Below are 14,973 nucleotides of genomic sequence, written 5' to 3' on the forward strand. Positions count from 1 at the left end.
CCCGGCGTGCCCTGCGCCGCGCCGGAAGGAAGATCCAACATGGCGGCGGGAGGGGAGACGGGGAAGGCGGCTGGGCTGGAAGCTGAGGAGGTACCGGTGGTGGAAGAGGCGCGGAGCTTCAAGGACCTGGTGAGGCGGAGTTGGGGCTCGCTGCAGTCTGCGCCGCTCTCGAGAAGCATCCGCCTGCCCTCACCTCGGCAGATGAGGCCTGCAGCGGGGAGAGGGGAGGAGCTGCCCCGTGCTCGGTGGAGCCGCCAGTGCCGGTGATGGGACGGCCACGTGCGCGGATGTCGCTGCGGTGCTGCGCGGGACCGGGTTTGGGGTTTGGCTGTGATGGAGACAAGCTCGACTATGTTGCAGTATGTATTTGATTGGTGACTTCGTTCGTTGCTCACTGATGCTTTGTTTCCCACTCTTTTCGATGATACTCAGGGAGTGACGGATGTCCTGTGTGAAGCTTGTGACCAGCTGGGATGGAAGATACCAACGAAGATTCAAGTGGAAGCTATTCCTGTGGCTCTGCAGGGTAAGCGGCGTGTTTCCCATCCACAGTGTGGGGATGACTTCCCCAGGAGCTCTGTGTGAATCCATTTTTCTGAGCAAATGAAAACGGTCTGAGAGTGTTAGCTGACAGCTGGCTGAATGTCAGGCAGCAGTGTACTCAGGTTGGCAAGAAGGCCAACGGCATCCTGGCTTGTATCAGGAATAGTGGAGTGAGAAGGAGCAGGGAGGTGACCATCTCTCTGTACTCAGCACCGGTAAGCCCATACCTCAAGTGCTGTGTTTAGTTTTGGGCCCCTCACTACGAGAAAGACACGGAGGCCCCAGAGTATGTCCAGAGAACAAAGCTATGAAGGATCGGGAGCGCAAGTCTGATGGGGAGCAGCTGAGGGAACTGGGGTTGTTTGTCTGGTGGAAACTTGGAGAAGACTGAGACCTTAACACTCTCAACAGTGACCTGAAAGGAGGTTGTGGTGAGCTGGGAGTTGGTCTTTTCTCCCAGATAATAAAGATAGGACAAGAGCTTATGGCCTAATGTTGTGTCAGTGGAGGTTCAGGTTGGATGTTAGGAAAAAATTATTCTCAGAAAGAGTGGGGAGCAGGCTGCCCAGGTAGGTGATGTAGTTGCTGTCTCTGGAGGTGTTCAAGAAATGTATGGATGTGGTACTGAAGTACATGGACTATTAGTGGGCATGGTGGGGATGGGATGATGGTTGGACTAGGTGATCTTAGTGGTCTTTTCAGCCTTAATGATTCTATGAGGTGGCAGGGTTGAGAGCATTTTCCCATCTTCCTCGTGGAAATTCTGTATGTAGAAGTAATTTTGATCTTCATTCTTGTGTCCTTCTCTGATGGAGCTGGAATGTTAATTTCTCTTGTAACATTGCCTTCAATTTCAAGCTTTCACATTAGTGCATAGGTTCTTGTCTGTTCACTACTGTTGGATAGTTTTGGCACTCCATGGTAAGTATAACTGTTCCCAGTCTTTTGAGCTACTAGTCAGTGTCGCCCATGGTCTCTCTGAACTACATAGGGGTATGCTGGACACTTCTGGCAGGCCTGAGGCTGTGCCTCTTCTGTTAGAGATCTAGAGAATTTGCCTCTGAAATTGGAGATACCATGAAATCAGATCTCTGGAGAGAGGAATAACAAAGCCACAGTGTCTTTCTGTAAACATCCTGGAAGACTGGAAAATACCTTACTAAATATTTCTACCTCTAGAATATCTCTTATTCAAAAAGAATCCATCACGAAATTGGAAGAGAAGCACAATGTAGTGACAATGGTTTTAAAATGGAAATGACTTTTCATTGCCTGCTCTGTCCTGGCACTTAACTGTTGTCAGACTCTTTTAATCCATGTAGAAGATTCTCTTCAAAAGCAAAAGAAAACATTCCTGAGTTTTCTTTGGGTTACAGCCTATCGGTAGCATGTTCTTAGCTGTTGGAATTTAGCAAGTGAGAATGAATCCTGCAGATGAGTTCTACAGTGTTGCTTTTTGGGGTAGGGCACTTACTATCCTAATCTTTGCTGGCTGCAAGCAGATTTAAATTACTGTTTTAATCTACAGCATAAAATACATTGTGGCTTTTGAGATGTAAGAACACTGTTATGTTACCCGGAAACATAATTGAAAGGAATTAGAACTGTAACTTACAATGTACAAATGCAGTTACACTTTAGAATTCTCTAGAGACGTTTTGAAATTTGCTGTTATCTCTTTCTGTTTTCCTTCACCTTTTTTGTTTCTTGCCCTTTTTGGGGGAATGAAGGAGGGGATTTATTGCCGAGGCTATTCTTTTTATTCTTAGCAAACTTTTATGCTTTATTGCACAGTTCTTTGAAATCCACTGTATTTAATACAGATTTGTAACACTTTTTGCTCTTCTTGCTATGCCTTGTAGGCAGAGATATCATTGGACTGGCAGAAACCGGCTCTGGGAAAACAGGAGCGTTTGCTTTACCAATTCTTCAAGCACTGCTGGATGCACCTCAGCGTTTATTTGCTCTTGTCCTTACACCAACAAGAGAGCTGGCCTTCCAAATCTCAGAGCAGTTCGAAGCTCTTGGGTCCTCAATTGGTGTCCACAGTGGTAAGTAGCCTTGTGATACTGGAATGCTTTTGTTTTAGAGGCTTGAAGATCAGCTCCCGGAGTGCGAAGGAAAAAGTAGACAGTGTTTATATGGAGGGTTGAATACAAGGTGTAAGAGTTTTGTGATGCTGATATCAGTTACAGGAGAGAAACTACTGTTGACTTTATGGTCTTCCCTTATGGAAAACTCTGCAGCTCTTTAGCATTTAACATCCAAACTGCTAAAGATGGAATAGCGGAGAATGTCCCCAGCAGTAAGTTTGTATTGGTGTTACATTGCGTAGAGCTCTGCTATATATGATGTAGTTTAATCTTCCCCACAAACAGTCTGGTTTTTTTTGTTGTTTTTTTTTTTTTTAATATTTGCTGCTGATATAGAGGCTTTTGGGATATTTTAAGAATTCTCAGATTCTGAGGTTGAGTTAGGCTGCAGAGTAGACTCTGCCTCTAGCTCTTCAACTGTGACAAAATAAGTGAGGCTGTTAGGTACTTCAGTGTGTGGCTTAAGAGGCCTGGAAAGGTCAGGCATATACTAAAATAGAGTGAATTCTCATAAAGAAAGCAAGCTTTTCGTTTGTGTAGAGTTGTGGGTGGCAGGGAGTAAAAAGAAACACATTATACTCTAGAGGTTGGCCGGTGATAAACAGAGGTATTCACTGTGCTCTGTTTGTTTTGCAGCGGTTATTGTTGGTGGAATTGACTCAATGTCTCAGTCTCTGGCCTTAGCCAAGAAACCACATATTATAATTGGTAAGTCAATATACACAAGGTATGGAGTATGAATATAATTAGATTATAGTCATTCAAAGAGTGGCAGAAGCTTTTGTGTCTTTGGGGTAGCAGGAAAAAACACATCCTTCATTTGTTTCATTTTGAGATATTAATGTCTCTAAAATAGGCCCCAATAGCCTTGCTGCTACGAGCTCATTCCAAAGCATTCCTGCTGGATTGCCTTTAACGCTCCTGAAGTATTCAAAACCCTGGTCTCATTCTTAGTACATCTCATCTGCTGTCTGTTTGTTTTGCTGTTTTCATGGGAGTGGGGAAGATGGGCATTCTTCATGGAGCCTAGTCTTACTTCAAAACACTTCAAGGATGAAATAGTGCTCACCACAAAGCAACCTACTTATACTCACATTTGGTGAATAATTCATTTCTGTAACTGATGACTCTTAGTTCTTTGGATCTTTGTTTTTAATTCTTAACTGGCTCTCTCTGACTCCCTTGTAGCAACTCCTGGCCGTCTGGTGGATCACCTGGAGAATACCAAGGGCTTCAACTTACGAGCTCTGAAGTTCCTAGTGATGGATGAAGCTGACCGGATCCTCAACATGGATTTTGAGACAGAGGTAGGAATGCGCTGAAGGAGCTTTTTGGAATGCCTTACAAATCCCTTTAGATCATTACATGCAGTCATGTAGAAAATGGAGTTCTGAGGAAGTTAGTGGCAATTTGCAACTAAGATCTTGTAATTGCATGGAAGCCTGTGGTGAGAGTTAAACCTAGCGGAGTTCTGCAGAGTACTAGCTAGCAAGTAGGAGGCATTTTGTCTGTGAAGTCAGCTGCTTTCTCTGGAATGTTTGACATTGTGTCCTACAATAACTGTCAATCACGTACACCCTGCTGCAGAAATATTGCCTGTTCTTTGTACTGCTGTTTGACTTCTGGAGTCTGTGCTACTTAACTATCAATAAAGTATCAGCCCAAAACTTGCCATGAGAAAGGGGAAATTTGTGCCTTCTGTAAGCCGAAGTTGCATGCATGCATGCAGCACTCTTCTTGTGGATGGCTGTTATATTTGGAAGACTAATGTCTTGACTGCTGTTGTACTCATTATTTCTCTTTCCATTTTCCTTCTGCAGGTGGATAAGATACTGAAAGTGATTCCTCGAGACAGGAAGACGTTCCTGTTTTCTGCCACCATGACCAAGCAGGTGAGAGGCGAGTACTTTCCTTTAATTATTCTTTCATCAGGCTGTACTGTCAACTAGACTGACTGATGCAGATACAAGGACAGAGACTTTGTCAGAAGCATGTAGTATTGATTTACTTTGATCTTCCTAGGTTCAAAAACTCCAGCGTGCTGCTCTGAAGAATCCTGTTAAATGTGCTGTTTCTTCCAAATATCAGACGGTTGAAAAGCTACAACAGTACTACATTTTCATCCCATCCAAATTCAAGGTATCGCTGCTTCTTCTGTTTCTTTCCTATTCTATGTCTAGTCTTACTGTTCCCACATCTGCAAAATATTTTCTCTGGCTTTACAGTTAAATTACTCTTTAATATAGTATATTTGATTATTTGCTTTATTAATTTCTCTTTTTCCCCCCTCTCTTTACAGGATAGCTATCTGGTTTATATTTTGAATGAACTAGCTGGAAATTCTTTCATGGTATTCTGTAGTACATGTAACAATACTCAGAGGACTGCTCTACTGCTCCGTAACCTTGGGTTCACTGCTATTCCTCTCCATGGGCAGATGAGTCAGGTATGGGCATATCCCACAGGATGGACTAGACAGGAAACATGTCACTTGGGAAATGGACTATACCATACATACAGCTACCTTGCAGAAGCATTTCACAGCTACTGGACTGGACTGGTCCATAGATGTTAATCTAATGTGGATGCTGTTGCTGATTTGTGTAATTAGAAATTAGAGAAGTGAGATTTTTCTTTTTGAGAGGTTTCTGCTACAGTTCATCTCTGTTAGTATTTCAACAAGAGCATATTAACCGGAGTGAACATTCTCTCATTTCCTTTCTGTCCACCTCTCTTCCAGAACAAACGCTTGGGCTCTTTAAACAAGTTCAAGGCAAAGGCACGATCTATTCTGCTGGCTACTGATGTTGCAAGCAGAGGTCTGGATATCCCACATGTGGATGTGGTGATAAACTTTGATATTCCTACGCACTCTAAGGTAAGTTAGTCTGTGTGCCATCTGAGGGTCTTCTATCACCAGGAAATATTGTGTTGAAGCTAGGTAAAGGAAGAAAGACAACTTTCCTCTGTTCTGCTGATGGAACGTGTATTTCACACTCATGTAGATGAAAAGAAGTTGTTTGGCCTCAAAGACTGAGTTGATATCTCAGTTTGAGTGGCCTGATCTGGGTTGCAAAACTCAATCCATAAGAGAAGAGGAGAAATGAGGGATGTTTGTTCTCTTGTTTTTTCTGCTCAAGAGTGTTTTGTAATACTGTATCGAACAGATTACAGACTTTTCGGAAATAGCTTTAACATATTACAGGCTTCAAGTAGGCATCTGTGTTCCTGCAATCCACGCTTAAACTGCGTTTAAAATATAAAATTTTCCCACATGCTCAGTTGATCAAGAATGGTATCTTTGATATATTCCACTTCCGTATCACAGATGTATAGCAAGCTGAAAAATGTGAGTTACTAGCTTTCTTCTTTGTAGAAAGCATAGTATTATCTTGTGGATGTGGCTTTGTTCATGAGCTTGGTTTCAGAAAGCACACCATTGACGTACAGCTCAAGATTTGCTGCTAGTTCCTATATAGATCAAAGGTACCATGCACTGCAAACAAACAAACAAACAAAAAAAGATGGTTCATCCTAGGAGAAATTGATTTTGTCATTATGGAAAGGCAAAAGTTAAAGTTGGGGAGCAGCCACATGAATGACATCATTACAGTTTTTGTGCACCTCCCACTCAGCTCATCGTGTCACAGAACATATCCTGAGTGTTCTCATGATTTAGTGACACCCACAGGTACTGCCTGAAGCATGGAGTGTTTTGACTTCCGTAATGCAGTATAAAACCTGGAAAACAGTCCAGAATCATATAAATGGAATGCTCTCAGTAGAAACTTCCAAACTGTTCTCATTTATCCTCCCTTTCATTGTGGTTGCCTATGTCCAAGTCAGGCTAGGTAGAAAACTAAATTCTGAGAATGAAGGCAGAAGCATTGGCTTGCTTTTATTTTAAGTATTAGCTTTCTGAGGAAGTTATAGTTCCATTAGCATCCATGTCTCACAGCTTCCTAAGGTCTTGAGTAGTGGTCTTTTCTTTTAGAAAGCAATCAAAGGTTAAAACCAAATACACGCTTCCACAAGCCAGTGTCTTATCAAACCTTTAATACTGCATACAGTTAGTGTATCAAATCCTGACTCTTTTCTCCCCATAAAGAAAGAAACAATCATAAGGGTGGATCTTCCCCAGCTCTTTTCTGTGCGTGGTGTGTATGTCCTTTCGCTTATCAAGAAAATTGTTTTCAGGATTACATTCATCGTGTTGGAAGAACAGCTCGAGCTGGAAGATCTGGCAAATCAATCACATTTGTCACACAGTAAGTGTTTAAATGTCGCAGACTTATTCTTCCTAGTTGTCTTTCAAAGCAGAGTGCATTGGCCTCATCCTCGATGAGAGGAAAATACTGTGTTTCATTTTGAGGGACCAGTTGGATTTCTTTAGTGAAAAAGGAGAGCATTCAAAGTTCAAGGAGGGGAGAGAGAAAGATCTAAGGTAAATTCTAGAAGCAGCTATGTAATTATTGGAACTATTTGTTTATAACTTCACTGCATAATATATGTACATTTTTTGTAATAATTGATACAGATTAAATAGATTTTCATGTTTTTATAACTGCTGAATGAAGTCTTTGCCCAGATACTTTTGAGGTAAATCAGCAAAGCCATCCTGAAGGATGACATTATTGGGATGTACCTAAGAGTTGCTCTGCATTAGCACAAGCCACCAACAAAATATCTATCGGGTGCAATTAGGGGCAGTGTCTGTGGACAGAGGTAACAGAAGGCGTCCCAGTTGGGCTGATTCAGGCTAGCATCTTTTTTCAGGTATGACGTAGAGCTGTTTCAGCGCATTGAACACCTGATTGGCAAGAAGCTGCCAGCATTCCCCATGCAAGAGGAGGAAGTTATGATGCTACAAGAGCGTGTGGCTGAGGCCCAGAGGTTTGCTCGAATGGTGAGTGGTGACACTTCATCCTTGTGTACTCTCAGTGGTGGTGTGAATTTCCTTGTCTGCCCTAACTCTTTATCAATCTCTTGATTGTGTTGCAGGAGCTGAGGGAACAGGGAGAGAAGAAGCGATCTCGGAATGGTGATGATGATGATACAGAAGAAGCTCTTGGTGTCAGGAAGAAGGTGGCAGGTGGGAAAAAGAAGAAACGAAAAGCCTTCTAGCTCAGTGTTTGGACGAACTTTTACTTTCCTGTTTATGGCTACAAGAGCTTGGCAAAAATAGTCTTCACAGCCATCTGCAGTGGATTTTTTTTTTTCAGAACTGCTTAATGTTGCATTGGGCATTCTGTATGGAAAAGGCCTAAAAGGTCTTCCTCTCTTCTGCTTCACCGTTTACAGACTGAGCTTGGTCATTGTGGTACAGTGGTGCGATATAATCTTTCAGTGAAGCCAAGTTGTCCCCTTAGGGAATGGAAGCCTGTATGATATGGCCCAGCTCATCCTCAAAGAGATGGGTGCAGCTTTCCCATTGCTGCCGCCTCTGTCTCAGTATCCAAACTCACTGAGTACCTCTGGGATCAAATTGGACTGCCAGAAGGAAGAAGGAAGAGATGAAAAAGTTTAAAGAAGTAACCAAGTTTCCACTGTACATCCATGATGATTTTGCCTTAAGGACGTGTGACTCACAGAACTCCAAATATAGCTTAATTTTAAAGCAAATTGGTTTTATTTGTATTGTCAGTGACCTGTTTTGCTTATTTGGAATATCAGCTCTACCAGAAGGTTTTCCTCTTACATCATTCTTACTAGTGATTCAGATGTGACATAAATATCTTAAGTGGGTCAGGTGAAGAGTGGTCCAACAGAGAGAGCCTGTTCTGGCTGATTGGGCTGTTCACTGCCTGGAATTCAGTTGAAAGTATGTAAGGATTGGTATGATCAAGGGGAGGTGTGCATTTAGTGGTTGGGTTTTTTTTTTGGTTGGTTTTCTCTGGTTTTGCGATTGATTCTTGTAGTACTTACAAACTAACACAAGAGGGTAGTATTTACATAGAAAAGCAGCCCATGAGCTTGGTAACAGAGAAACAGGTTTTGAAGAGGTTCTTTTGCATCACCCTGTTTCTTCCTCTGGCAGTTTTTCTGTCTTGTACCGAGTTCAGAGTCTTACAGACTTACAAAAATGGAAGGAGTGTACTTCTCTTCACTACAAGTTAGAAGGATAATGCTAGTTCCCATTGGCACTAAAATTTTTTGCACTTGCCACTTTTCTTGGGCCAGAGATAGGTGAGAAGCTGCTTCATGATCATTCAACACAGAAACTTGGACTTTCTGCTCATGAAAGACAGTGTTCAAAAGTTTATTCTTTATGGTGTAAATGGAAATCAAAAACTACTGCAATACTAAAAAATGGCAAAATTGATATTTCATAGTATCAGCATGTATCTTATATATACATTTGTGTTGGTCAGAATGTTTTTATAATTTTGAGGCGAGACATTCTAGAAAAGGTGGGTTTTGACTAAGCTATTTTGAAATAGAGACAACATATTTTATGTTGTCTTTTCTCTTCATGAGGAAGAGATGTACTCACTGTTGTGAGAAGTGTCTGTGTCCTTTTTTTTCTAGTAGTTAACTCAAATTTTCCAAATATTCAATTTCAAGTATGTTAATTCTAAAGCAGTGTAGGCTCAATGGCAGATACATAACACTACAGAATTCATGTCTGTTGACAGCTGAAAATATTCTTACAGTGGAGAAAGAGTATGCAAATCTTCTATTGATCTTGGTGCAGAGAGGCAAAATGGCAAAGTATATTAATTCTGCATGTCCCTTTAGTAGTCATTCCCTTAGGTAAGAGGAAATAGCCATAGGATAAGAAAGTACAAGAAAGACAGGGAGCTGTTGGAGAGGGTCCGGAGGAGAGCCATAAAGATGATCAGGAGACTGGAGTACCTCCCCTACGAAGACGGGCTGAGGGAGCTGGGCTTGTTCAGCCTGGAGAAAAGAAGGCTGCGGGGTGACCTCATTGCAGCCTTTCAATACCTAAAGGGAGCCTACAAGCAGCAGGGGAATCAACTCTTTGAAAGGGTAGATAACAGCAGGACAAGGGGAAATGGTTTTAAGTTGAGAGAGGGAAGATTTAGGTTGGATGTCAGGGGGAAGTTCTTTACAGAGAGAGTGGTGAGGTGCTGGAACAGGCTGCCCAGAGAGGTTGTGGATGCCCCGTCCCTGAAGGTGTTCAAGGCCAGATTGGATGGGGCCCTGGGCAGCCTGGTCTAGTATTAAATGGGGAGGTTGGTGGCCCTGCGTGTGGCAGGGGGGTTGGAGATTCATGAACCTTGAAGTCCCTTCCAACCCTGGCCATTCTGTGATATACCAGAGATGAGAAAATAGAGGAATTTGAGTGAGCATAAGAGATGAGATGCAAATGCTGTGGAGCAAGGGAGCTCTCAACTGCTCTTCTGGTTTGCGGATTGTTAAATGCAGTGATTCACAAACTGGACAGGATTGGACCTGCTATCAACAAATGAAGATTATATCTCTCTAAGTCTCTAGGACTCTTTATTATTAGCCTGTCAATACTATCCTAACAATGTAACTTAGGTGGCATACAGAGTCAACCTTGTAAAGTGATGTGAAAGGCAACTTTTACTGCTGGAGGAGGTGGGACAGGGTCATTCCTTCTGGAAATTGCTGATGTTTAATTGACTGGTAGATCCTTTACCCTCTGCTCATTTGTTGGGTGGAAGACTGCATCAGCAGGGAGGATCTGTCGTTTCCCTTCTTGGGATCAAAGGTCCTCTACTGGTAAGAGTAGTGCAGAATAGTAGCAGTTTACTCCTTATAAAAAGGATGTAGAGTCACTCCTTGAGTCACTCTTAGACACTTGGCCACCTCCCTTTGGGTGGCATGACAAACTGTAGAAGTCCTTGGCGCAAGAAAAGCAAAGGTCTGCCCCCACCCACATTCTCACTGGTGCCTCACCTAGCTGCTACAGGTATGCACATTCAATTTCAACCAAAAATATCTGAACAGGTTGAAGTGACAGGAAATAGTTTCATACCGTGACAGTGTTATGAGGGTTGGGCTGGAGGGTGTTTATATAACTGAAGTAGGATAGGGAGTGTCTAACGATTAAATTGAGTCAAAACATCTCACATCCAGACTAAAGGAAAATCTGTAGATGGTTTAATGAAACATGAGGGGAGAAAAAGGAGCAAGACCTGTCCCTCTGGATAAAAGAAAACACCAGTACTGATATGTGTTTGGCTTCGTGCTTCTGTGTAAGAACCACTGCCAGTGTTTGTTCAGTCAGGTGGATACTTAGGGGGTAATTCTGAAGCACACTTCTGTGAGAGCCTCTCAAGCCTCTGCACATCAGAGAGCTGAGGTGAAGGATTAATCCTGGTCCCATAAAGCAGGATCAGGCTAGAACAGTCTGCCAGTTTTTATGGTTGAAACTCAAACAGTTCAGTAAAAACCGTATTCTCAAGATACCTTCAACAGAGATGTTTGCAGTTTGAAACAGTTCTGTACTTCCCAAAGTTGATGACATGATTGTTTATGTGCTTGTAATGATATTAAAAATGCTTTATAGTTTTGATTTCTAATGCTGCACAGATGTCTATGTCAAGCAGTAAAGAACAGGAATATTGTGTCTTTCAATTTAATGTTACAGAGACAGCAGAGGTGGGACAAGCCTTTGGGGAGGAAGAGTGAAATTAAACACTGGTGTCAGGGATGAAAGTAGTGTTGCGTGCAGACCTATCTGTTTCCTTTTTGTTGTTGTTATTCTGCATACATACTGAGAGAATAGCTGCCAAAAGGTAGCATTCTTTGCAATCCCACCATGGTCCAGAACTTGAAGTGCATTCTATGATTCTAACCCCCTAAAAATAGAGATGACAGAGAGTAAGCTGTATGTGATGACATTCTAGCATGAACCATTTATCTGTGCTTTGAAGAGACTCAGTTTAGGTAGGAACTCTGAGTAAGAAGTGATTGGGAATCTGGAGTGTTATGAATTATGAAGTGAAGCTGAAATTAGAAAACATTCACAGTTGTATTAAGCACAGGAAAAAGGAAAATATCCAACATACTTAAAAGCCATTGGAAGTACTTGAGGAGGAATGAAATTGATTGCATGACCTGTGGAACACAGAGGCATTTTGATCTTATATAAATATGAACTGTTGTGCAAATATGAAGTTGTGGTTTGCCTGAGGTAGCATGTGAGGAGCTTCTGTGAACATTTGAGGAGTAATTCTTGTAAATGTTGCAGAGCAAACAAATACTGTAAAAATCCAGTTTTGATGCCAGTAGTAGTTATGTAGTCACTCTGGATTCTTACTGACTGTTGTCTAAATACTTAGCAATTCATTTTGTGGAAAAACTCTCACTGTGTAAACTTGGAGAATCAGAAGTTTCTGACATAGAAGCCCAAGCTTTGGGTTAACCCCTGAACTTTGAGGAGAGAGAAAAAAAATAAAGTTGAAAGAAGTTTTCTTAGTCTATAGATGATTTTTTTCCTGGTCAAACTATGAAAGCTCCTGAGTGACTACTTAAAAGGAAAAACTGAGATTGTTTTGCCTTTGGTACCTGAAAAGAATGGTTTCTCCCTCTCTGGTCCAGGGGCAGATACAGCTATGCCAGTCCTGAGGACCGTCCTGTTGTGCCCTTGGAGCTTGCTCAGCGCTTCTCAGGGATTTATCTGGAAGCCTGAAGCTGGGCTAACTAGAGGCTTACAGAGTAATTCAGCATGCCCACAAGAAAGAGAGCATACAGCAAGATTTTCTTTGCCTTCTGTGCTGGAGGATCATCATAATTGCAGAGATATACTTGCTGCTTCTCTGCCTTTTTGAAATAAACTCTAGAGATAAGACTGTTAGAAGTTTCTGCCTCCCATTATGCACTGAGCTTGGTATTTCCAAGTGTTCTTGAGGAATGGGAGACATTGTGGGCTTTCTTTGCCAAAAGGGTAAATACTTTATCTTCCATTTAAATCCTTGTAAAGGCAGAGATAGAACCCTGTTGACAGGCCTCTAGTTGGCATGTTTCCAATATGGACTGATTTAAATTCTCTTTATCCTTGTTAAGATTTTTCACACACAAATATATCTTTGTGCAAAGAAAGGCAAAGAGCAAATCCTGCTCTGCAAGTCATTCGTGTGAGGTAGAGGGAAGGATTTCATGATAAGATTGAATTGATTTGGTTATGCTGGCTTTCCAGAAGGAAATGATTCCTTTGTGTGTTTTTCTTGTCCTCCTGCTTCATTAATGGAGTTAAAAATTAAATCTCTTGGTTTTGGCCTAGGAAAAGGTCTATGCACAACGAAGTTGGAGTCACAATAATAACTTCTTCCCTGGAATAGCAGTGTAATTGGGGTGCAGGATCCCTAAAGCAAGCCTGGGAGAGAAGCTTGTTTAGTTTTATTTAAAGCAACAAAAAAATAAGGAATGATAAATTTGCCACTGGTGGCTGGTTTCCTATTGCTGCTGTTCATGTGCATGCATACAGCTGCTTATCCTCATGTATTCCAGAGGCTCTGTATGGTTGTTAATGACAGGTCATTCCCAAATACAATCAACAGCATGAAGCAGATGCCCTAATAGACTCCACTGACAGAACATAAACAGAGTCAGTTTTCCTTCCCTCCAATTGCAGATCTCAAATACCTCTTAAAGATTCTGCAGATCTATGGGCAGTTTTCCACTAGATACGCTCAAGCTGTGTAGGTGTTTCTTTCTCTAAGGCTTTCTGCACCCTTTGATGAGGACTGCTTTAATATTAACTTGGAATCTTGGAGTCACTCTTCCAAATATCAATAAAAGTTTAGGTGAAAATGCAAACTTTAAAAAAATGCAAACAGAGTATTGGCTCTACTGTCCAGAATAGATCATCTATAATCATTTGTTACTTTGTTATCTATGTAATGAATATCAGAAATAACTTGCTAGTCTACTCATACTAAGATCGAATTAGAGAGAGCCTTCATTCTGCCTGTTTGGTGGTCTGGTGCAGCCAGGCTTGCTCTTCTAAGTCAGGTTTGTAGTGGGTCCCTGCAAAATGTTGTTAGCATACTGACCCTTTGGTTCTTCCAAGGCTCTCAATCAGATATGACTCCTCTTACTCTGGTTAAATTGCTTCTATGTAGGTCAAAAGATGAATTTTTGAAGACCCTCTCCATGATTTCTGGGCTACCTCACTTTAAAAATGCCAGTGCTTCTTTTGCAAGTCAGATGCTACCATCTGGTCTGCCCTATGAATGGCTCTTTGTGGCTAATAGGGGCTCTCCCTCCCCATCACTGCTTGGTTAAGCTGATGCAAGAACAATTGCTGTAATTACGATCTCTGCTCTTTTTGTGAGTATGTGACTGCTATGCTCCTTTGAAAATCCAACTGCAGGCAGTTGTGGCTCTTTTGAATTCAACAGAAGCTGCTTACTTTGAGAAAGATGTGGTCGGTGCAGGGCTCTGTAGCCTCCAGCTGTTGATAAATCTGTTGTACAAAGGAAGGGCACCTTGCTGGCAGGCATAGTCTCAATGAAATCCTCTTTATCTCATACACACAGCAGAGGTTCTGAGGGTTTTGGTTTGTTTTGTTGCTTTGTGTATGTGTTTTCCTTTTTTTTTTTTTTTTTTTTTTTTTTTTTAAACAAACTCTTTGGGAAGCTGTTTGATCATTCTTTCTTGGCAAGGAAGATAAAAACCCTGAAGCAGCAGTATTTGTTTGTCCTGTGCTAAGCAGGACACAGATTAGGTCCTTAAATTGGACCCTTCCTTGCCATGTTCTTTAGCCTCACCTGCCAGAGCCAGGGCAGCCTCCTGGTGGGAAGGCTTAGCTATGTTGGCCATGTTAACCCTGCTCTTCTCTGACAAACTCCACAGAACTGTGTACTATCAGTTCACGTAGGTGGTGCTGGGGGAGATGCTTTCCTTCTTTCTTCTAAGGTTAACATCCAAAAATACGCTGAACTCTGCAGAAAGGATTATGTAGTAGTTATTAACATGTGAAAATGGAGGAATAAAAATGACTGGTGAGAGAGAAGTTCTTCACAAGCTAGATGCTAAGTTGCATAGAGCTGTTACCTCTAGATGGAGAAAGACCTTTCAGAAGCAGAAATGTGAAGCCAACCATGGCGAGGCGGCTTTGTCTTGCTTGAAGTTGTCTGACTTTCAGGATCTGGACTTTCATCTAATTGGCCTTACACTGACTGTATGAATGTGTAATTCTCTGCCTGCTTTGCTGAAATAAGATAACTGCACTAGAAGCCACGCTGAGCCTTAAAATGAATCTTGGATTGAAGGAAATTGCTAGTGAATGTGTGCGCTGCCCCAGATTCAGCTTTACCTGGAAGTGTTTGAGGTACAAGCCAGGGCAGCCTGACATAGGAGGCTGTACTGGAACCTCCAAGCAGATTAGCCTGCCTGCACA

At 42.0% G+C, this 14,973-nt stretch overlaps 1 protein-coding gene across 1 annotated transcript; it reads left to right on the forward strand.

Moving 5' to 3' along the window:
• On the forward strand, positions 1-12,042 carry DDX47 (DEAD-box helicase 47). The gene is made up of 12 exons (XM_010709957.3): positions 1-129; positions 433-526; positions 2,406-2,594; positions 3,273-3,344; positions 3,825-3,943; positions 4,457-4,528; positions 4,659-4,775; positions 4,936-5,082; positions 5,377-5,514; positions 6,834-6,904; positions 7,413-7,542; positions 7,638-12,042. Exons 1-12 carry the CDS (start codon positions 40-42, stop codon positions 7,758-7,760), a joined length of 1,362 nt encoding a protein of 453 aa, XP_010708259.1. The 5' UTR covers positions 1-39; the 3' UTR covers positions 7,761-12,042.
• The last annotated feature ends 2,931 nt before the right edge of the window (positions 12,043-14,973 follow it).

This window comes from Meleagris gallopavo, chromosome 1, assembly GCF_905368555.1.
Source record: "Meleagris gallopavo chromosome 1, MGAL_WU_HG_1.1, whole genome shotgun sequence".
Lineage (NCBI taxonomy): Eukaryota > Metazoa > Chordata > Aves > Galliformes > Phasianidae > Meleagris > Meleagris gallopavo.